The sequence below is a fragment of the Miscanthus floridulus genome, chromosome 15 (assembly GCF_019320115.1).
Source record: "Miscanthus floridulus cultivar M001 chromosome 15, ASM1932011v1, whole genome shotgun sequence".
NCBI classification, from domain to species: Eukaryota; Viridiplantae; Streptophyta; class Magnoliopsida; order Poales; family Poaceae; genus Miscanthus; species Miscanthus floridulus.
The window spans coordinates 61825467-61848001 of record NC_089594.1 but is presented as its reverse complement, the minus strand read 5'-3'; the positions used below and the strand labels follow the sequence as shown (position 1 = coordinate 61848001).

General features: G+C 43.6%; 3 protein-coding genes across 7 annotated transcripts; 1 reads left to right on the top strand and 2 right to left on the bottom strand.

Annotated features, from left to right (window-relative positions):
* Positions 1-7663: 7663 nt before the first annotated feature.
* Positions 7664-16359, bottom strand: LOC136508233 (uncharacterized). 5 transcript variants are annotated; one of them, XR_010771905.1, is made up of 12 exons: positions 15983-16359; positions 14965-15054; positions 13449-13535; positions 13080-13126; positions 12940-12997; positions 12239-12349; positions 11971-12069; positions 10821-11041; positions 10557-10734; positions 8218-8289; positions 8007-8122; positions 7664-7904 (listed from the first exon to the last, which is right to left on the bottom strand). XR_010771905.1 is itself a non-coding variant. In XM_066502878.1 (11 exons), the coding sequence occupies exons 2-10, from the start codon at positions 15038-15040 to the stop codon at positions 8234-8236; spliced, it is 933 nt and encodes a 310-aa protein (XP_066358975.1). In that variant the 5' UTR covers positions 15041-15054; positions 15983-16359; the 3' UTR covers positions 7664-7904; positions 8218-8233. The 5 variants fall into 5 exon arrangements, 2 of the variants coding, with proteins under 2 accessions (XP_066358975.1, XP_066358974.1); XR_010771904.1 differs by having other exon boundaries at positions 8218-8293; positions 15983-16354; XR_010771906.1 differs by lacking the exon at positions 15983-16359 and having other exon boundaries at positions 8218-8293; positions 13449-13614.
* A 69-nt stretch (positions 16360-16428) lies between these two features.
* On the top strand, positions 16429-19110 carry LOC136508232 (uncharacterized). Its single transcript, XM_066502876.1, has 5 exons — positions 16429-16854; positions 17347-17492; positions 17573-17849; positions 18054-18326; positions 18401-19110. The coding sequence occupies exons 1-5, from the start codon at positions 16444-16446 to the stop codon at positions 18878-18880; spliced, it is 1587 nt and encodes a 528-aa protein (XP_066358973.1). The 5' UTR covers positions 16429-16443; the 3' UTR covers positions 18881-19110.
* Positions 19111-19733: 623 nt separating this feature from the next.
* On the bottom strand, positions 19734-22263 carry LOC136508231 (protein RTF1 homolog). Its single transcript, XM_066502874.1, has 2 exons — positions 22104-22263; positions 19734-21957 (listed from the first exon to the last, which is right to left on the bottom strand). Exon 2 carries the CDS (start codon positions 21923-21925, stop codon positions 19970-19972), a length of 1956 nt encoding a protein of 651 aa, XP_066358971.1. The 5' UTR covers positions 21926-21957; positions 22104-22263; the 3' UTR covers positions 19734-19969.
* Positions 22264-22535: the final 272 nt, after the last annotated feature.

The window sequence follows — 22535 nt, the reverse complement described above, 5'->3', positions numbered from 1 at the left end:
GTGTTGATTGAGTTGAATATTCTTGTATCACCGGTCATGTGTTGAGTACACCCACTATCAAGAACCCAATGCCTTCCTCCAGCTTTGTAATTGACCTACAAAAGAAGACCAATTCTTTTTAGGTACCTAAACTTGCTTGGGTCCTTGAAGGTTAGTGACCAAGCTCTTTTGCACCCAAATGGCTTTCTTCTTTGAGCCCATCCATGGTTTACCAATGAACTTAGCCTTTATACCATTTGCACCCTTGGTAAGCATATAGAAACAATCAAGCTAAATGGAGGATACATTAGCATTTTTGCTCTTGTTTTTGCATTCATGTTCTTTATGACCAACTTGCTTACAACTAGTGCAAAACCGACCATTGTTCTTCATAAAACTAGTCTTGTGAGGAGCAAAAGCCGCCTTGCCTTTCTTGGGGATATAGCCCAATCCCTCTTTGTAGAAAGAAGCTCTTTGGCTACCCAAGCACATAAGCAAGCAGTCCTCACCACCATAGGCCTTAGCCAAGGTGTGAGTGAGCTTGTTGACCTCCTTCTTGAGGTTTTCATTCTCAACCATTAGTGAGGCATCACAAGTGAAACCATCACTACTAGATGAGGTGGAAGTAGAAGTACTACAAGAAGGGTTAGCGGGAGTAACAATGATAGGCATAGACAATGATTCATCAATTATATCACAAGTTAAGCCTACATTGCAAGTTTCAACATGCTTCTTTTTATTTTGCTCATCAAGCAAAGTGGAATGAGCCTTTTCAAGCTTTTTGTGAGCCTTGCCAAGCTTCTCATGGGCTTCCTCTAGCCTCTCATGAGTTGCTTTGAGCTCATCAAGGGCTTGCTTAAAGGCTTTTACCTCCTTATTCAATCTCTTGCATTCCCTTCTCTTAATGTCAAAGTGTTCTTTAGCATCTTCTAGCATGTCAAATAGTTCATCCTTAGTAGGTTCATCATCATCACTATCACTTTCATTTTCATTTTCATTTTCATTATCATGTTCCTCATCACTTCCATCATCACAAATTTGTACCTTAGTGGCCTTAGCCATGAAGCAAGATGGAGTGTCAAAGAGAGAAGGCTTCTCATTGATTGCAATGCTTGCAAGTGCCTTCTTCTTGGTGGTCTTGTCATCATCACCATCATCATCATCACTTGAGGAAGCATCACTATCTTAAGTGACCACATATGAACCACCCTTCTTCTTCTTGAAGGTCATCTTGTCCTTCTTCTCTTTCCTTTCCTTCTTGTCCTTCTTCTGGTTCTTCTTGTTGTCATCATCATTGTCGCTATTGTATGGATATTGAGCAACAAGATGATCTTTGCTTCCACATTTGAAGCACCTTCTTGACTCTTCCTTGTTCTTGGATGAATATTTCTTTCTTCTAGAACGGTAGCCCTTCTTCACCATGAACTTGCCAAATCTCTTGATAAAGAGAGTCATCTTCTCATCATCATCATCATCCCATGAACCATCATCTTCACTTGATGTTTCTTGCTTTTCCTTGCCCTTGGATGATGTGGCCTTGAATGTCATGCTCTTCTTCTTCTCATCCTTCTTCTCCTTCTTTTCTTCCTTCTCATCATCATCTCTATATGTATCATCAGCCATTATATCTCCCAATACTTAGTTTGGTGTCATAGTGTCCAAACCACTCCTCACTAGAATAGTGACCAATGTGCCAAATCTTGAAGGCAAGCATCTCAAGAACTTGTGGGAGAAGTCCTTGTCCTTCACTTATTTTTCAAGTGCTTTGAGATCATTGACAAGCACTTGAAGCCTATGGAACATCTCCAGCACACTCTCATCCTTCTTTATCTTGAAGCTTACAAACTTCTCTTTGAGAATGTATGCCTTTGCACCCTTCATGGCTTGAGTGCCCTCAAATGATTCTTCCAACTTCTTTCAAGCCTCATGAGCCATCTCAATATTTTTTATTTGCTCAAATGTTCTCTCATCAATTGCATCATGAATGGCACTTAGAGCAATGTCATTGTTTTGGAGAATCACTTCTTCAGCCGTGGTGGGATTCTCCGGATTACCAATCTCAATTTTGGTTTCTACCACCTTCCACACTTTTCTATTGATTGACTTAATATGTGTGGTCATCTTTGATTTCCAATACGGATAATTTGTGCCATCAAATTAGAGTAGCTTCTTGGTGTTGTTGATTTGAGCCATTTTTACACCGAAGGTTGTTAAGTCTCAAATCACAGTGACCTCGGCTCTGATACCACTTGAAAGGTCCTAATGGCTAGAGGGGGGTGAATAGCCTATTAAAAATTTCTACAACAACACTTAGCAAACCGGTTAGACAATTATGAGGCGAAGCAAGTGTTGCGCTAGCCTACTAAAAATGCAAGCCACCTACCACAATTATAGTTTCTATAGATTCTAACTACACAATGACTATGGCACTACACTAAGTTAGTGTGCTCTCAAAGGCTAACTAAAGAGCCACACTAACCAAACTAACAAGCTCTCACAACTAGCTACACTAAAGAGCTTGATAACTAGCTTGCGGTAATGTAAAGAGAGTGAGCAATTTGTTTATACCGCCATGTTGAGGAAGGAGCCAATCAATCATAAGAATGAATACCAATGAAGACCAATCACCTCGGAATCAAATGATGAACATAATGATTTTTTACCAAGGTTCACTTGCTTGTCGGCAAGCTACTCCTCGTTGTGGCGATTCACTCACTTGGAGATTCATGCACTAATTGGCATCACACGCCAAACCCTCAATAGGGTGCCGCACAACCAACACAAGATGAGGATCACACAAGCCACGAGCATTCACTAGAGTACCTTTTGGCTCTTCACCGGGAAAAGGTCAAGAACCCCTCACAATCACCACGATCGGAGCCGGAGACAATCACCACCCTCCGCTCGATGATCCTCGCTGCTCCAAGCCATCTAGGTGACGGCAACCACCAAGAGTAACAAGCGAATCCCGTAGTAAAACACGAACACCAAGTGCCTCTAGATGCAAACACTCAAACAAAGCACTTGGATTCACTCCCAATCTCACAAAGATATTGAATCAATGATGGAGATGAGTGGGAGGGCTTTGGCTAAGCTCACAAGGTCGTTATGTCAATGCAAATGGCCAAGAGAGTGAGCTTGAGCCAGCCATGGGGCTTAAATAGAAGCCCCCACAAAATAGAGCCGTTGTACCCCTTCACTGGGCACAATACGGGGTGACCGGACGCTCTGGTCATATCGACCGGATGCTGGACCTCAGCGTTTGGTCACGTGATGCGTGCCACATGTCCCCTCTCTTCAAATGTTGATCATCCGATCTCAACGGTCAAGTGACGACCGGACGCAGCAGCTCAAAGTGACCGGATGCTGAAACCCAGCGTCTGGTCGTTTCTAGTAAGCATCTAGAGATGACTTTTCACGACCGAACGCGTCTGGTCATGCTCGACCAGACACACCCAGCGTTCGGTCACACGGTGACTCCCCTGTGTGCTACCATGTCAGCAGGACCGGACGCACCCTATCAGCGTCCGGTCAGAGACCGACGCTGCATGCCCTCTACTGCCACTGACCGGACACGCCGGTCCAACCGAGACCAGCGTTCGGTCACTTACAGTGACCTCTGTCTTTTCTGTTTAGGGCGCCGGTGAAGTTCCTAACCCTTGCTCAAATGTGCTAACCACCAAGTGTATCACCTTATGCACATGTGTTAGCATATTTTCACAAATATTTTCAAGGGTGTTAGCACTCTACTAGATCCTAAATGCATATGCAATGAGTTAGAGCATCTAGTGGCACTTTGATAACCGCATTTCGATACGAGTTTCACCCCTCTTAACAGTACATCTATCGAACCTAAATGTGATCACACTCTAAGTGCCTTGATCACCAAAACAAAATAGCTCCTACCATTTATACCTTTGCCTTCAGCCTTTTATTTTTCTCTTTCTTCTTTTTAAGTCCAAGCACTTGATCATCACCATGGCATCACCATCATCATGTCATGATCTTCATTTGCTTCACCACTTGGAATGTGCTACCTATCTCATGATCACTTGATAAACTAGGTTAGCACTTAGGGTTTTATTAATTTACCAAAACCAAACTAGAGCTTTCAGGTGCGACGGCAGGCAACGCATAGCTGTCAATACGTCCATGCCAGGACTATGCTGCCCCAGCTATACGCCGCTATGTTATCCTATGGCCGACGTAGTATGTCAAGAAATATCCAGCTGATGGTGTTGCCCGAGGCATCTGGGAAGAGGAAATCACCAAGGAAGTGCTAGAGCCACACTCTAGCAAACCTGTCGATCTGAACCTCATCAGTCTATGGGTCCAAGTAATCAAAGCGCTCTGTGATCCACGACGACGAAACACCAGAACTTTTTCTAAAATTCTCCAAAGAAAATAAGACCCGATGGCTACAGGAAAGCAATACAAGTATTAAATAGGCTTTGAATTGTTTACTTATTTTTCTTTAAAACATCATCGTCCGGTAGAAGAAAGCTAGTGAACTAAGCCACCAGCTCCCTCTAGTGATCGTTGTCAACTATACCTATCACTGGAAGTCTCCCCAACCGAAGGCCAAAGATAGCCTTCACGTCCTACATGGTCAAGGTCATTTCACCGCAAGATAGGTGGAACATGTGGATCTCAGGCCTCCACCTGTTATAAGAATAGAACGACCGTTAATTGCCTCAAATTTGTTATAAAAATGTTTACGTACAATGAAGGCACTCGCACCTGTCTACAACTCAGTAAGTAGTGCTGAGTCAAGGGGCAGAAGACTGTAGTTGACAACACGGACAAGCTCAAGGAAGCCAGCACGCCGTATGTACGGCGTATAACGCTCGTCCCACTGGTGCGCCCTGGTGTGCGTGCGGGGCCTCAAAGGAGGCAAGGACACCTCTGCGTCGGTGTCACTCAAGATGTGTGCTCGGCGTGGCTCGTCGTACTCCACCTCAAGAAGAGGGTACAACGGGTGCTGCATGGGAGGGACCATCCTATTATAAATTGATAAATAAAGGGTTAGAGTATTCAAATTAACAATATTTAAATTAACATTATGTAGCATTACAAATTTTGAACTACTTGTTATGCAATAGGAACATAATATGAAAGTATATGTATATATTCAAAGTAACATTAACAGACATATTAAACAACTTCACTAGGAAAATAAACAACTTCTATGTATGGACCTGCTGTCCACCAATGTTTCTTATTAAATTATTACAATAGCTTGTCTGCATCTGCTAGAGCAGCTCATTATAATTTTAACCTAGGGATGAGTAGCCCAGTGTAAGATGAATTGATTGAGAACTATCATGTGTGTCATACTTAGTCCTATACTCTATACTAATATATCTAAAAATACAAGTTGTCTACTTTTTTCGCACAATACTAATATATAGCAGTACGATATCGACAATGTTGTGCATGATTTTGAAGGTTCTAGTGCTTTCAATATATGCTTGAGTAAAATGATCATTTTGATTAATACTTTCACGTAAGAAAACAAGCATATAACAATTTAAATCATAAAAACTCAACCAACCAAATTTGTCGCTATATATATGTATGCCTAGTGCACAAAAAACACATAAATAGATTTATATTTCACGTGTTTTTTAATTAGACAGTTGTTTTCGCTATAATTAATAATACATGGTAAGAAAATTAACTATTAAAGTATATAAATAATAATACAATGTAAGATAAATTAACGGCTAAAGTATATTTTAAAAGAATCTCTCAATCTAATGGCTAACGATTAATATAAAGGGGTAGTGAAGGTACGAGGGTTTTGATTATGAAGAAATAGGTACTAAATTTCACCTTAGCAAGGGTTGAACTGCAGTGAGGTGTCCGTGTCGTGACGGCGTGCGTGGCGCGGCAGGCGCGACGATCGGCGTGCAGGCGCGGCGGGCGACGTACTGCGGGCATGGCGGTGGCGGCGCTACGGGCAGGAGGGCAGACAGGAGGGAGGGCGGGCGGCTAGCGGGCAGACGGGAGGGAGGGCAGCTCGCGGGCGTTATTTTTCTGGTCCTGCCGCACCGTGGGCTATGACGCGTCACTGCTGCGCTAAGATCGGTGACGCGGCAGACCCTGCCACGTCACCGATCAGCGCCCTGGTCGTCGTCACGTCACCCCTCTCACCGCGCCACACTTTTTCGCCGAGCCATGACAATAGGTGGCTAAAAGTGTTAGTTTTGAAAAAAATAAACAATATTAGATTTAAAATTAGTTTAAAAAAATGTTAAAAAAATCTCGTACGAACATTGCCCCGCAGCAACAGCTCTGATTCACAACTCGCTAGCGCTGTGCAACGATGGAGATGTTCTTGTTTTCGTATCTTTTGGCGTTTAACAAAATGCAATGCTTCATGTTGTTATATGAGCATGGAACTTTAATGTCATGGTTGGAAGAACATGCCCGCCTGCTACAAGCTATCTTGATGGTGACTAAAGTACGACTGATCTAAGACTATCTCCGACAACCAAACTCAAAATACAAGACCCAATTAATATTTAGGTACGCTACAGTTAAAGGGTTCAATTTTCATTCGACATCCTCTCCAACAACAGGACCCAAAAGATAATTCTTTCTGCAAATGAGTTTTTAGGAGAGAGGATACTTATATTTAGGTTATGCCTCTTAAATAACCCAAAATGAATTTTCCGTGTAGATACTTGGTTGGAGACTGATTTTAAGTCTCCTGCTACCTATTTTAAATTTAGATGCCCATATAGATCACCTATCGGAGACGGTCTAACGAATACCGTTTCCAAATGTCGTCGTTTGGTGCTAAAAAAAAACTGAGCAGATTTGATAGAACTCGTGTTTTCTAACTCTGGCTGATAATGAGATGGGACAATGCTGCTGCTAGTTGCTTATACCGTTAAGCATCTGTGCCACCAATGGGTGAAAGGACAGCGAAACATTGCCCCCGAGAAATTAGGACCATGGCTCCGGAGCAGACTTCACTGGAGCGAAGGTAAGAGCCTGTTTGGTGGCCTGCCACGTCTTGCCACGCACCTTCGGTGGCCCCACAGCCATGGCATAAACAATGGCCGCCACACACCACACTTAGAGCGTCTGCAGTGTATAGATGAGGGGTCGGCTTTTTGACAGGTTCCATAATGATGTGATTGCTTAGTATTTAATTTTCAATGTGTAGAACCAAATCTGAGTTTATAATTAAGCCCACCATTTATTACTATCTGCCGATCCCCTCTCTTTCCTCAGTCTAACTTCCGACGCGCGCGAGAGAGAGAAGAGAATAGGAACAGGTTCGTTGGATACGAGCGGCTTCTTCATAGAATCAAGTACGCAATGTATAGGACTCGGTCCTATGATCGCATTTATTAGATCGAACCGGCTAAAGAACGCCCACTGCAGACGCCCTTAGCCACACAGCAAAACAACAAGCAGCAGAAGCAAAACAACAGTTGTGACAGCCAATGGTTACACGACAACCAAGCAACGACCAAAGTTGCGAGTTTTTGGTGTGGCAAGTTGCTGCCTACAACCAAACATGCCCTGAAACAACTCTGCCACGCAATCGCCCCATCAACTTACAACCAGATCCCCCCAAAACGCCCAGCAACAGCGACAAGCTTTCAAGGGAGGTGAGCTTTTGGAATAAAAAAATAAAAAAAAACAGCAGCCGTAGTCCGTAATAAGGGGGTTCAAATTGCCGCCAGAAAGGTAAACTTAGGGAAAGAATCAAACACAAACACGAGAGTCAACTAAAACTCAGATGCCCAAAAGATGAGGGCTATATTCAAAATGTTCATCAGGTTCACAACCTTCCGCAGCAAGAGGGGCAGGAATAAGCGAAGGCCTTTGCGGCCGTATTTACTGGTAACTTCATCATCAGTGCTACAACTAGTGCTGTTAGCTTCTTGTACCAATAGCCGACGAACCTGAGCAAAAACAGATGAAACCATGTTAACTAAGAGCTTAGATACGTGAGATGGTATCACATATTGCCGTGAATTTCAGATATCCTGACTTAATAAAACAACCTCGAATCGGGACGGTCCAAATCAGAACCATCCTGACAATAACCAATTTCATTAGGAAAGGAGAAAAGAAGAGACTGTTCCCCAGTGGAGACACTTCCACTTGACCAATAAATTACCTGTGAAATCAATCAGCGTAAGATCACTGTGTCAAGCAGTGAAATGTTCGCCTGGATTTAAGCTCAAGTGAGTAAAGCCAATAGGGGGCACATACCTATCAATGGGCTACTCTACGGAGGACTTGATGACATGAACATGTCCATTAGGTTGCTGCTGCGTCTTCTTGCTGCCTAGAGAACAAATGAAATATTTAGTTACTAGCAAGGTAATAATCTAATACAGTACATCTTTTTTTTACGTTAGAAGGTTTCCATGCATCAGAGTGGTGGTGCAGGAGCCTTTCAGTAAACTAAAAAAGATGAGCTAACAGTTTTGCAGGCCTGAAGCCATGTAACTACAGGGTAAATCGGACTCTTGAAAAGCTGAAAACTATAACATACTTAGCTTAGAACAGAACCAAAGTGTGAGCTGTAAATTTTCTTCTCCTCATAGAGGTGGATTTTGAACTTTCAGTTTATATACAACAACAACAAAGTCTTTAAGTCCCAAATAAGTTGGGGTAGGCTAGAGTTGAAATCCAACAGAAGCAATCAAGGTTTAGGCACGTAAATAGCTGTTTTCCAAGCACTCATATCTAAGGCTAAGTCTTTGGGTATATTCCATCCTTTCAAGTCTCCTTTTATTGTCTCTACCCAAGTCAACTTCGGTCTTCCTCTGCCTCTCTTCATGTTACTATCCTAGCTTAGAATTCCACTACGCACCGGTGCCTCTGGAGGTCTCCATTTGACATGTCCAAACCATGTCAACCGGTGTTGGACAAGCTTTTCTTCAATTGGTGCTACCCCTAATCTATTATGTATATCATTGTTCCGAACTCGATCCCTTCTTGTATGACCGCAAATCCAAACGCAACATACGCATTTTCATGACACTTATCTGTTAAACACATCGTCTTTTCGTAGGCCAACATTCTGCACCATATAACATAGCAGGTCTAATCGCCGTCCTATAAAACTTGCCTTTTAGCTTCTGTGGTACCCTTTTGTCACATAGGGCACCAGATGCTTGGCGCCACTTCATCCACCCTGCTTTGATTCTATGGCTAACATCTTCATTAATATCCCCCTCTCTGTAACATTGATCCTAAATATCGAAAGGTATCTTTCCTAGGCACTACTTGACCTTCCAAACTAATATCTTCCTCCTCTGGAGTAGTAGTACCGAAGTCACATCTCATATACTCAGTTTTAGTTCTACTGAGTCTAAAACCTTTGGACTCCAAAGTCTCCCGCCATAACTTCAGTTTCTGATTCACTCATGTCCAACTTTCATCAACTAGCACTACATCGTCCACGAAAAACATACACCAAAGGATGCCCCTTTGTATGTCCCTTGTGACCTCATCCATCACTAAAGCAAACAGATAAGGGCTCAAAACTGACCCTTGATGTAGTCCTATCCTAATCGGAAAATCATCCGTGTCTCCATCACTTGTTCGAACACTAGTCACAACATTGTTGTACATGTCCTTAATGAGCCCGACGTATTTCGTTGGGACTTTATGTTTGTCCAAAGCCCACCACATAACATTCCTTGGTATTTTATCATAAGCCTTCTCCAAATCAATAAAAACCATGTGTAGATCATTCTTCTTCTCCCTATACCGCTCCATAACTTGTCTTATTAAGAAAATGACTTCCATGGTTGACCTTCCGGATATGAAACCAAATTGGTTCATAGAGACCCGTGTTATTGCTTTCAAGCGATGCTCGATAACTCTCTTCCATAGCTTCATAGTATGGCTCATCAACTTAATTCCCCGGTAATCACTACAACTTTGAATATCCCCTTTATTCTTATAGATCGGTACCAATATACTTCTACTCCACTCGTCAGACATCTTGTTCGATCGAAAAATATGGTTAAACAGCTTGGTTAGCCATACTATAGCTATGTCCCCAAGGCATCTCCACACCTCGATTGGGATACCATCCGGTCCCATCGCCTTACCTCCTCTCATCATTTTCAACGCCTCTCTGACCTCAGATTTTTTGATTCTCCGCACAAAGCGCCTATTGGTGTCATCAAAAGAGTCATCCAACTGAAAGGTTGTGTCCGTATTCTCACCATTGAATAATTTGTCAAAATACTCTTGCCATCGATGTCGGATCTCATCCCCCTTCACCAAGAGATGCTCCCTTTCATCCTTAATGCACTTAACTTGGTTGAAGTCCCTTGTCTTTCTCCCACGAACCCTAACCATCCTATAAATGTCCTTCTCTCCTTCCTTCGTACTCAAATGTTGGTAAAGATCCTCGTAACTTTCAGTTTATATATAGCTAATAATATAGTTTCACTGGAATATTCTTTATCTTTACATAAGTGCCCTGCCCCAGTTATAGATAGCAAACACAACTGAATAATCACTTAATATTTTGTAATGAATGAAGTCACATACTACATTTAGCAGAATATTAAAAGATCATTTCCAACCTTTGTTTCTCAAATGGGGAACAGTAGTTTTATTGCCTCTGGATCGTGAACCTTCAGTTTTAATTGCAGATGCTTGTGTACTTGCTCTCTCAGTTTTGATTCCTTGTGACTGGTTAGGCCTGCTTGCTGCTAATTGCTGAGGGAATCCTGAGCACAGTTCAGATGCGCTTGCAAGAGGCTGATGAGAAGCACCATAGCAGAATGCATCATCAGTAAGGGAACATGAAAAACTATCCTGCCAGTGCTCGGTGGGTGGCATCAAACCTTTGTTTGAGGAACAAGGCTCTTCTGAGAAGCAGGTAATGCTGAGTTGCCGCATGGGGTAAACCGTGACGCCATCAATCCATTCTCATGTGACACATTTGGAGTTGTGTGGCCACTCAAATGCTGCACACATGATTCGCGGTAAAGCTGGCCAAGCTCCATTCGAAGACGGTAGTTGCCCTGTGAATGATACATTTTTGTTGCAAGAGGAACTGGCGCACCTGATATAAATTAGATGAGAAAATCAAACACTATATGGTCAGAGGTTACAGCGCAATGAAAATTGAACAAGATATATTATTCAAGTGAATGCACCGTTTGGGAAATTGGATGAACATCCAAATTAGAGTCTCAGGTACTGAAGGAGTGAAGGTAAGCCTTCTGATTAATGCTGCATAGCTATGCAACGAAGGTTTCATTATGGGCCGACTTTAAACGTTAAATCTTAATTGGATAGGCAAAAGTAATTTTCTGGGAAAAGCTCCTCCCTTAACATTCTATGGTTACTGACTTTACTCCCATCAACTGGTATGGACTAGAACTATGCAGGCAAGGTTTCATCACAGTCAAACTAGGTGTAAAATTAACCCTTGACTCAGTAAGCAAAAAACAAATAATTTTCTAAGAACACCATTTATTTTGTTCTTTTTTCTTGTTACTGAGAATGCAATATATCAGAGAACCTTTAATCCCCACTTAAAGGAAACATTTGAAAATACCCTTTCACTTTAAGTTCAATTGAGCCAAACAAAAAAAAAGGTTGTAAGTGGACATGATATTTAAAGATATACTGTTATCAGCTGAAACATTCATTTTTGGCAGAGGAAAGCCCACACACTTTATTGTTTCGACAAAACATATCCAAGAGCCAATGCATTAGTTTCCTATGTATTATCCCTGGAAAAATGACACTGGTCTTTATCTTTACATGCAAATGAAATGGTCCCACAAACTTATATAATTAGACACCAGAAGCTAACGTGGATACACAAAACTTCTTCATGCCCATACTGGCTATACTGACAATATCATTTAAACACTAGATACACAGGTCAAAGGACCTAGAGAAAGTCAGCAAGAAGAAATAAGGATTAAATGACACCAGATTGATAACTATATTTAGACAGAAAGCAGCACAAACTTTGATCACCTGTGGAAGCGGCATGCCCACTGTCCAATTCGAAACTATTGGCAACGTTCTTGCTTTCAGGTTGAGATTTTGCTTTCACTTTTATGTGCACTTTTTTATCTATATCAGATGTCAAGGCAGTAAACTTTCGAAGATCCACAAACATTTAGAGTCCAATTAACAAAAAGAAAGTTTAAGGTGAGTATTCCACATGGAGAACACAAATAGCAGCAGGTAAGCACTAACAGTAAACAAGAACAAAAAGGCTGCCCCATAAACAATAGGATACTTCCATTACTTATCAACTTTATTTTTCTGCCCTTCTTCAGGGGCTTTGTAGGACTGGCATGATCTACACCCACTGAATCATTTGTGTTTACCTTCCCTGAGCTACATTGCTCTGCACAATAAACAAAGTTTCAATGAACAAGCCAAAGAAGTACTAAATACCATTTTCACGCAAGGTGCATACTCATCGTAAAATTTTCCAAAGGTTGGCTTCACGTTCTAAATCTAGGATAGCATTAATCTTACAATGTGCTAGTAATAAACCAAGTAACACAAAAGTTTGTATTTTAAAAAGATTAAATAAGGGATTTGACTATTCATCACATTTTGATTAAGATATTGGTCAGTTGAGCGGTTGATGCTTGGAATGACAATGCCACCAGCTTTTCTAAGCAAGTGTATCAAACAGTAAGCAAATTACACTAGTCATTGATTAAGCTAAATGATGTAAATAGCTACAGATTGGGGCTTTTCGCACATACAAATTGCAAAATATAAGTTTGTGTGCTGGAAAGTATGGATTCATGATATATTATGACTTTGAATTTGTGGATTAAGTGTTCACAGCCTAGTTCCCAGCAAGATGGGTGATGAATTATACGAACATAACAAAACTAAACCTGTGTTTTAACTCCTAAAACTGAGCAGATTGAACAGAAGTACTTACACCTAAATAATGTAATAGCAAAATTTTAATAACACCTGTATGAACTGCATATTGGCTGGCTTTGACTGGCTTCTTGCAAGTACTACAGCAGACCTTCAATAAAAGATAAGATTTTGATCCAGTGGATCAGCCATAGGCAAAAAGGAAATCATACAGGTAGATTCATCAAAGTTACCAAGTCCAATGGGTCGGCCATTGGTTTTGATCCAAATATATGCATATCTGCACAAAGTTATTGGAAAAGTTAAAAAGCTAAACTGTGGTTGACATCAACATGTAAGTTTAAGCTACCGGTTACAGCTATCTGATATAACAGAAACATGTGTCACAAATACAGAGTAAAACACAATAGTATACATTGAAGGTAAAATAAACACATGAGGCAGTGAAATCTCAAGCTAATAAATAAACACATATGATATGAGGCAGAAGCTGGAAGCACTAAAATGTCTACCTGTTCCACCAGGTACATTCAACCGGTAGTACTAGAGAGTAGGTATTAGAGAAAGTAACTGAAATATATGGTTCAGCAAGTGGAGCTTACCATTTTCATCTAGCAAATTTGGTTCGTGTGCATCAAACAGTTGCTTTTGTAGGACCTGTGCAGCTGTCATCTCACGGATCACGTCATCTGCCAAAAGTGACAGAGCAAATTCTTTTCATGCTCAAATGCCCAACATGCATGGATTGAATCATCTCGGTACCAGTCCCTATGTTTTGTTCACTCAAGAGAGACAAAAAGAAACTCAAGGAATAAAATATGGATAACAATCAAATGATCAATGATCAACCATAAGCTAGCCATGCACATGTGACCAAAAAAACAGCACAAGCATTTTTTTGCTTTGCATGCATATGATGAAATCTGAAGGTTATCAAACTACCAGTAAACCAAGATAATCTGTACACAATAATTATATATGTTTTTAACGTTGATTAGTTTATAAAGTTGATTAATAAGAACATTTATATTGCACTATACAGGCCACATTGTCAATCAACATTCTGTAAAAACAAATCCAGAAACCTGAATGCAGTAAAAATATTTATGGGCCTACAAATGCCATTTCTACTCCAGAACATAAAATAAACATGACACTGAAAAAGTGCATCCCTGCACTGAGGCGCTGAATCAAATATAATAAAATCCAGTAACAGATTAAATTGTCTTTTCAATCCATAGAAGGTTTCGTTTATAAATAATATTCCATTTGCAAAGGTTCCTTGTATTGATTATGTTTTCTAGAGTTTACTATTCTCCCCTTCTCTTTGCAAGGATCTAGTAATATTGATTTTTTTTGCTACATATCCACAACAACAACAACAACAACAAAGCCTTTAAGTCCCAAACAAGTTGGGGTAGGCTAGAGTTGAAACCCAACAGAAGCAATCAAGGTTCAGGCACGTGAATAGCTGTCTTCCAAGCACTCCTATCTAAGGCTAAGTCTTTGGGTATATTCCATCCTTTCAAGTCTCCTTTTATTGCATCTACCCAAGTCAACTTCGGTCTTCCTCTGCCTCTCTTCACGTTACTATCCTGACTTAGGATTCCACTACGCACCGGTGCATCTGGAGGTCTCCGTTGCACATGTCCAAACCATCTCAACCGGTGTTGGACAAGCTTTTCTTCAATTGGTGCTACCCCTAATCTCTCACGTATATCATCGTTCCGAACTCGATCTCTTCTTGTATGACCGCAAATCCAACGCAACATACGCATTTCCGCGACACTTTTGCTACATATCCAAGTTACAAATAAGAAAAAACAATATATCTAGAAGTTGCACATCATTCTAGTAAAATAAAAGATATGGTGCACCATTCTATCTGAATTTATCAATTTTATTAATGGACCGCACAAATCCAATCAAATCATGCAAGTACATTGGAATTGTACACTTAATAAATGATATATCAAATTTCCATGCTAACTGTGCAATATAATTTTCTCTTTATTTTACTCTGGAGACAGGTCTCAAAGCCTCTATTAAAGTATTGTCCATGAAATTCACAAGCTAAATGGAAAGTCCAAATAGGATAAAATCTTAACTATACTTTACCTGGTGCTGTGTGATTTTCCATCATTACAAGCTTCAGCACAGAAGACATTTTAAAATGCCCTGCCATGCAAACCATTTTGGAAATGCAACCTACAATACAGTCACATGCGTTACATGGCAGAACTGACATATAATCAAAACATCTATAGTAGTAGGATCTAGGTGACATAGGGGGAGCGCATTATTGTCAAGCCTAATTTTTATCACATAATACAAAATGAAAATGGCATAGCCACTAAAGTTCTTTGCAAACATGCAATTGCTAAAATGTCAACAAAAAATCTCTATCCATATGGCTTTATTATTACATCCAAAGTCAATTGCATCTTTTTTCTTTTTCTATTTTGAGAGCGTCCTCTCATTTTGACTATTGAAAGCTGAACACATATGCTACAGCTTGACAATCCAGAATACTGCAGTTCCTCAACATCATAATGAAATATGTGACCCGAACCAGAAAAGATGACCTGTGCTCTGGGCCCACTTGTGACCCAGTGATTATAAATGCTTATTTTGAATGGATACCATGAGGCCCTCAATTCAATCTCTTGAAGCCTTGAAAGTGAAACCACCAAAGTACCTAAACAACTGCTGAAACAATGGCTGTTCATCCACCACATTCTAAACTCCCCACATATCAAACAGCACAAATCTGCCATAGCATTGGTACTCCCAAGTTGTGATATTACCCATACAATAAGGAGCGTCCCGAATTCAAAACAAATTACATTTTGAAGCTTAAAAGAAAACAATGCTGCACACAATACTAACTAGTAATCCACCGAAACAAACAAATGCTACCATTTACCATTAGGCAAACATGATATCCGAATAGAAATCACATTCTTCACCAAAAGAAAATGGAAAAAAAATGTCTAGGGTCATTACAAAGATTCCGCAAATCAGCACCTCGACAGCAGATTCCCACCGGCCCAAAAAATTAGATCGAATAATGGCAAGCGCCGACGAATTAATCGAGGGGGAAAAACACGGAAAATTATGTTTACAAGTGTCTCACCTCGCGCTTCCCTCGAGAAAAAAAAAATCCCGACAAATCAATCTCGAAATCCAGTTAACGAATCAACCGCACGCCGCCGCCGCCGCATCCGGTCCCGCCGGCTGCGCGTCGTTGCCCTCACTCCGCGTCACATGCCAAATTCCGCGGCGAGATGAACCCCCAGCAGAAGGCCACGAGACGGGCGGGCGGGATGCGCGAGTTGAAGGGAGACACGGAGGAGGGAGCGGGAACCGCCGGCGTCCGGCCTTGGCGGCTCCCCGGCGATCACCGGCGGCGATCGGGCGGGGCAGGGGAGGCGGAGGGCGGAGCCGAGCGAGCGCCAAGCGTTGCAGATTTGGGGGCCGGGCCTCGGGCTCGCCCGGTTCTTGTAGCGACCGAACCGGGCCAGGCCGAAATTCGAGCCGGCCCGAACCCTGTGCCCTGGTCCGATCCGACCGGGTCCGACCCGCCGCTGAACCAGCATGCCGCACGCGGCAGAAGCATCTCGCAAGCCGCAGCAGAAAGCGGAAACTGAGGGAGGCGAGGGGGCCTTTGCGGCGGCTACGGAGACGGCGATGGCGGGCGCGGAGGGGAGAGGGCCGAGGCGGAGCCGCGTGGCGTTCGTGCTGGTGGACGGGATCGGGGACGTGAGCATCCCGTCGCTGGGCGGGCGCACGCCGCTGGAGGCGGCGTGCGCGCCGCGGCTGGACGCGGTGGCGGCGGCTGGGGTGACGGGGCTCATGGACCCCGTGGAGCCGGGGCTCGCCTGCGGCAGCGACACGGCGCACCTATCCCTCCTCGGGTACGACCCACGGGTGTACTACCGCGGCCGCGGCGCGTTCGAGTCCATGGGCGCCGGGCTCGCCATGGCGCCCGGCGACATCGCCTTCAAGGTCGGCACCCCCGTCCTTGGAGCACAAAATTGCAGCTCGAGTAGCTTTGGTTTGTTTGGATCCATCGTATAAGTTAGTGGTAGTTCAGATCATAGTGTATTCTTGCTCTGCATGTTCTGTTGCTAAACCTGATTCCTTCTGCTGTCAACTTGTATAGCCAGCAGTAATTGTTCAGATCATCGACTGAGCTCAATCGCGTTAGAATCTTAGGCCAGCAATGGTTCGTATCATTCAAGAATGCACATGCAGTAACTAAATTTGACCACCTTTTCTTGTTGGATCCTGGGCTCTAGCTCTACTTAGCAATTGCTTGGGCCATTGAATTTAAGTGGCAATAGTGTGGAAAGAAGCAATAGTGTGGAAAGAAGCATGTTTCACCCTATATTTTTTTTTCTTCTTTTTCCTTGATGGTATTTAATGTTTTCTAATACCATTTGTATAAACTGATGAATGTGTTTTTCCCACTGAATTCTCTGCACAATTTGCATGCAGTCAAACTTTGCTACACTGGATGAGAGCACCGGAGTTATCGTCAGCAGGAGGGCAGATCGGCATTTTGAAGAGGAAGGGCCTATCCTTTGTGCTGCGTTGGATGGGATGAAGCTTCCATCGTTTCCTGAGTATGAAGTCAGAGTAAGGTGCAGCACTTAAACCTCATCACCGTTTTAAGCATGTATTATGTTTAGTTACTGCTGTAATTCACACACCTTCTCTGCAGGTATGCTACTGAGCACAGATGTGGTGTGGTTGTCAAAGGGCCAAAGCTGAGTGGGAACATTTCTGGAACCGATCCCTTGAAGGACAACCGTTTGCATCTGAAGGCTGAACCGTTGGATGACTCAGAAGAAGCTAAAAACACTGCAGCTGTGGTCAATGAGCTTTCTAAAGAGATTACGCGCATACTGGTTTCTCACCCTATCAACGCAAAGCGTGCAGCTGAGGGGAAGAACATCGCAAATGTTGTGCTATTGCGAGGCTGTGGTATCCGAATTGAGGTTAGTTTGAAAGATTTAGTACAAGGCCTATATGGTACTGCAGTAGCAATATGAAATATTGGTTCCGACTTTCGTGAGCTTTCACAAATGCATTTTCTGGATTTGACCTGCTTCTGCCCTTGCTAAATCTGACATGCTTTTACCCTAGTGGAACTTGATACTTCTAAAGCTTCCCTTAAATGAAGTTTCATGTGGCTTTGTTAGGTGCCTGCCTTTGAAACCAAGCATGGACTTGCACCATGCATGGTTGCTCCTACTAAGATCATAGCTGGCCTGGGGCTTTCACTGGGGATTGATATCCTTGAAGCACCTGGAGCAACTGGAGATTATCGTACTCTCTTAACTTCTAAAGCTAAAGCTATAGCCAAGGCACTCTCTGCCCCTATGGATACACCACCTCGTGTTTTTGTGCCTGGAGAGGATGAATATAAAGCTGGAACAGAAAATGGATATGACTTTGGGTTCCTGCACGTAAAGGTAAAATGCATATTCAGGTTCTTTTTACTCATACTGACTATGTGATTCTGATAGCTCTTATAATGTCACTACAGGCCATTGATGATGCTGGTCATGATAAGGCTGTCAAGTTAAAGGTACGGGGTCTAGAAGCTGTTGATCGAGCTATTGGTCAGCTTGCAAGGCTTCTTTGGGAAGCTGAAAAGGCCGGACACTACCAGTACTTTCTTTGTGTCACCGGAGACCATTCTACTCCTGTTGAATACGGTGATCATAGCTTCGAACCTGTCCCATTTGCAATATGCAGACTCAGAGATTATGCAGCAGCCATTGGGGAGGATAATGTTATAAACACACAACTTGATGATTTCCCCCTCCCTTCAATAAAGTCCGGAGAAGATTTGTTTGACGATATAGAATCACTGGAGCGCAAGCCTGATCAACTTAAAGCTTTCAGTGGTGATGCTGTGTGTGAGTTCAACGAGGTTGCCACTGCGAGGGGCTGCCTTGGACGATTCCCTGGAAGTGAGATGATGGGCATCATCAAGAAGTTTATCAAGGCGAAGAATGATTAATGTTGGTTCAAGTGCTAACCTTTTGCGTAATCAATTGACCATAAGGCTTCGCTATGTAATAAACTAATCGAATGCAGGAACATGGAAGAACCATCTTGATCCGAGATGAATAAGAGATGCCTTGGTGAAAAACAATGATATCTGCTCATGTACATTGTATCCAGTGTTGGGTCGCTTTCTGGCCACATGATGAGTGGTTTTATGGGCATGTCTAGCTGTTTTTTGCATTGTTTCGTTCGATCCTTTTCTCCTGTTTTATTTTTTGCCGGGTGTGGGGTGGATCAAGGAGTCCCGGCCTATGAAGGTTCTTGCTTAGCCTTGTCATGCAGAATATTTTGACACATTTTATGCAATTTTGCATTCTTACAGCTCCAACGGTGCAACAATAATTGCTACAGCATCCGGCATATACTGAACAAGACAAGACATACATTTTGCGAGATGGTAGACAGACAGCCTGCATAAATTTCACTATATAGATACCCTGAATTACAATAGGAACAGGAGTTTTGGTCACTGAATATTTACATATACCTTGTATACTAGCCATCACACAGAGACAGTAGACACAACTGCAATAGCTTAAAATTATGGCATTCAGCAGAATATGCATAATTTCAGCATGAACCCAACACTCTCAAAGAGGGATCGATAAAAGAAAAAAACCAAGAAAAACGAACCAAATAGTATTTGGAGCAAGAATAAAATATATGAACCAAAGACTTCTTCGAACCAGAAATGAGGCTGTTAATAAGCTAGCTCTGCTATATGTTCACGCATTCGACATTGTAAAACATGAATCAGAAAAATAATTCAACTATTTATGGAATCCAGTTTTTGCAGCTAACAAGGATACGATGATAACACAATCCACATATATAAACATGATGTCAGCAACATAATCAGTCAAACATCAGGTAATATTTATGAAAAGAAATTGTATACTCTGCATGTTTTGTGTTACTTATAGGAAGATAAGGCAAAATGCAGATGATCTGGACAATTGTCACAGCAATGCAGAGGCGCTGAAGCCAGGCGGATAGTTGAATCCATTGAGTGCCCACTGCCCAGCACAATCACAGATACCCTTCAGAGGAGACCCCGTCGCCGTTTGTAATCACTCACACTCAGGGTTAAAGCATGCCTCCTCCCATCGTTGTCAGGGACTTTGTACCCCATTGTAGCTTCTATCTTCTGCCTCCTTGCCATGTAACCATCGAACAGGCCCTTGGCTCCACCAAATTCTTGCAGAGCAGACAATGATATAGGAAGCTCAAATGTATGCAGCACATTTGATTCTGTTCCCAGATCCACTGGTGCATTGGTATCGATGAGCTTCCCGGCATCAGCTGCTGCCACTTGAGCTGCTGTTGTGGCTGCTGCACCAGTTTGAGCCTTGCTCTCCATATCTTCATTGCTAGGCACTACATTGCTACTGGACCCGTTGGCAGTTTCTTCAGCATTATCTCCTCCTGGCTTCGATGCATAATAGTTTCTTGATCTTGTCCACCTCCTTGAGAAAGGGTCATATCCAGCCTCTCCTGCCTTCAAAGATGTATTTACAGGTTTCAGTTCTGAAGCATTCTTGAAGTTATCAGCACGGTTCTTCCGGTTCATAGCCTCCAACTTTGCAGCCTTATCATCTTTTGACACTGGCTGCAGCCTGTTTTGCAGATTTTTCAGCTTCGCACGAATCCTCTCTGCTTCACCTTCATTCCTACGGCTCAGAGCCATCTCCAACTCACTCCTCAACCGATCCTTCTCAGCAGCAACATTGATAGGGCGTCTCACAGCTGATTTCTCTTTCAGCATCTGCTGTACAGTTTGTGCTGAATACACAAAGTTATAGGCCTCCTGAATGGCTTCTTTCTTATCCAGCACTTCCTGACGAGTCAGTATACGTGCACCATTCTTCTCAGCCTCTTGCAGCCATTCCTTAAACTCTTCTTCGTTGGGTGGGGAGTCTGATACCTGAGTCATCTGCCACCGTGCAGCATCAGCCTCACTACCCCAGACAACATTGAGATATTTGCATGTCGTGTAGCTCTCCAGTTTGTACTTCCGATACGGATCGCTTGCATCCACGTTCCTCACTATGCACAGCCTGTATCTTGGGTTCCCAGACTTTGTCTTGCCAATACCTAGCCGCACAAAACACCCAGAAATTAGATCATCAAAGAATGGTTCCATGAACCATTTCACCAGCTTTGACCTCCTGAGGGTAATACTCTTCACATCATCAAACTTGAGTGGGTCAAGCCTACTCGGCGATTCATCAAATTCATCATCCCTGCCGTCATCAGCAATCCTCCCATGGTCATTCAGCCTACCCCTGTTATCACCATCGTTGCTCCCATCACTTGGAGGGCTCCCAGCCCTGCGCCTAGTCGGTGAGCCACTATGTGGGAGCAGGACATTGAACCTGTTGCGTGCCTCCGTGTCCTGTTGCCGCATAGTCCGCTTTGCCCGCAGCTCGTCCAGCGCGCTCTTGGCGGCAGATCCAGACTTGTCAGTTCGGGTTGAAGACCGCATCCGGCTGGGCGGCGGGGGTGGGCTGCTATCCTTTCGCGCACCCACCTTGTCCGTCTTGGACGAGGACGCACGTGCCCGCTGCTTGAGCTTGTAGTCGTCGCGGCGGGCGCCCCGGTCGTGCAGGATCATCTCCCTTTGCAGCTCAGACATGCTCTCTAGACGCTCCTTGTCGTCCTCATCCTTGTATAGGTCACTCCCGACTGAAGGGGCGCTGTCCGAGTCCTCCCCGCCACTCCGACGCCCATCTTCGTCCTCATCATCCTCGTCCTTCCACCCACCACCGCCACGCCGGACGCCCTTCTCCGGCTGGTGCCGCTTCTTGAGCGGTACCTGCGACGAAGGCTTCTTCCTCGAGTAGGTCGGCGCGGTGTCGGAGTCGTCGTCGTCGTCGAAGCCGTCGGAGCCGCTCCCCCCAGAATTCCACCGCGGGTTGCTCGGCCGGGACTGGTTCTTCCCCGTCCGGCCGGCGGCTTGCAGAAGCAGATCATCCAGCTCCGACTTCGACTTCGACATGGCGAAGCCCGACCCTCCTCCTCGTGCAACCCCTACACAACCAACACAACCCATAAAACAAGATCTTTCCACACCTCCAAAATCCTAGATAAAACAGGAATCGCCGGTCCGTCCTGGATCTGGGGGAGAAACCACAGCTCGGAACAGCAGCTCCGAGGAGGATGAATATGACACGCACCTGGAGAGGCAACAGAGGCGTCGGTCGGCGCAGGTAACGATGACGGCTCCCTCCGGGGTATGCGGGCGAAGGCGGCGCAGTTGATCGACGGAGACGCCGCCAGAAGAGAAGAGGAGAAGGGTGCGCCGGCCCTAGCCGCGACGAAGGGGGAGAAGACGACGATTATGAGATTGGGGTGGGCCGTGAGGGCATATGGTCTGCTATAGCTAGCGTTGGGCCCGTTAGAAAGCCCGGTTGCATCAGGATTAAGGGCCAGCCATGTCCACCCGTATAATTTCCTCAAAAAAAATGTCCACTTGTATAAGGGGCATTTAATTTTTTTACCACTCTTACGAATGAAACCATAACATGTGTCACTAACACATGAGTCATTGACATTGTCGGACTCATAAATCCAGGGTCCCTCATAGACCTGCTTTCCAGTAAAAGCTC

Coding starts and splice junctions, on each gene's coding strand:
- LOC136508231 (XM_066502874.1), bottom strand. CDS start 21,925: ATGTCGAAGTCGAAGTCGGAGCTGGATGATCTGCTTCTGCAAGCCGCC.
- LOC136508233 (XM_066502877.1), bottom strand. CDS start 15,040: ATGGTTTGCATGGCAGGGCATTTTAAAATGTCTTCTGTGCTGAAGCTT. Junction 12,070..12,238: donor AAAGTTGATAAGTAATGGAA/GTATCCTATTGT, acceptor CATCTGATATAG/ATAAAAAAGTGCACATAAAA. Junction 8,294..10,556: donor TCCCCATTTGAGAAACAAAG/GTTGGAAATGAT, acceptor TTTGTTCTCTAG/GCAGCAAGAAGACGCAGCAG.
- LOC136508232 (XM_066502876.1), top strand. CDS start 16,444: ATGCCGCACGCGGCAGAAGCATCTCGCAAGCCGCAGCAGAAAGCGGAA. Junction 16,855..17,346: donor CCGGCGACATCGCCTTCAAG/GTCGGCACCCCC, acceptor ATTTGCATGCAG/TCAAACTTTGCTACACTGGA. Junction 18,327..18,400: donor TTGGGTTCCTGCACGTAAAG/GTAAAATGCATA, acceptor ATGTCACTACAG/GCCATTGATGATGCTGGTCA.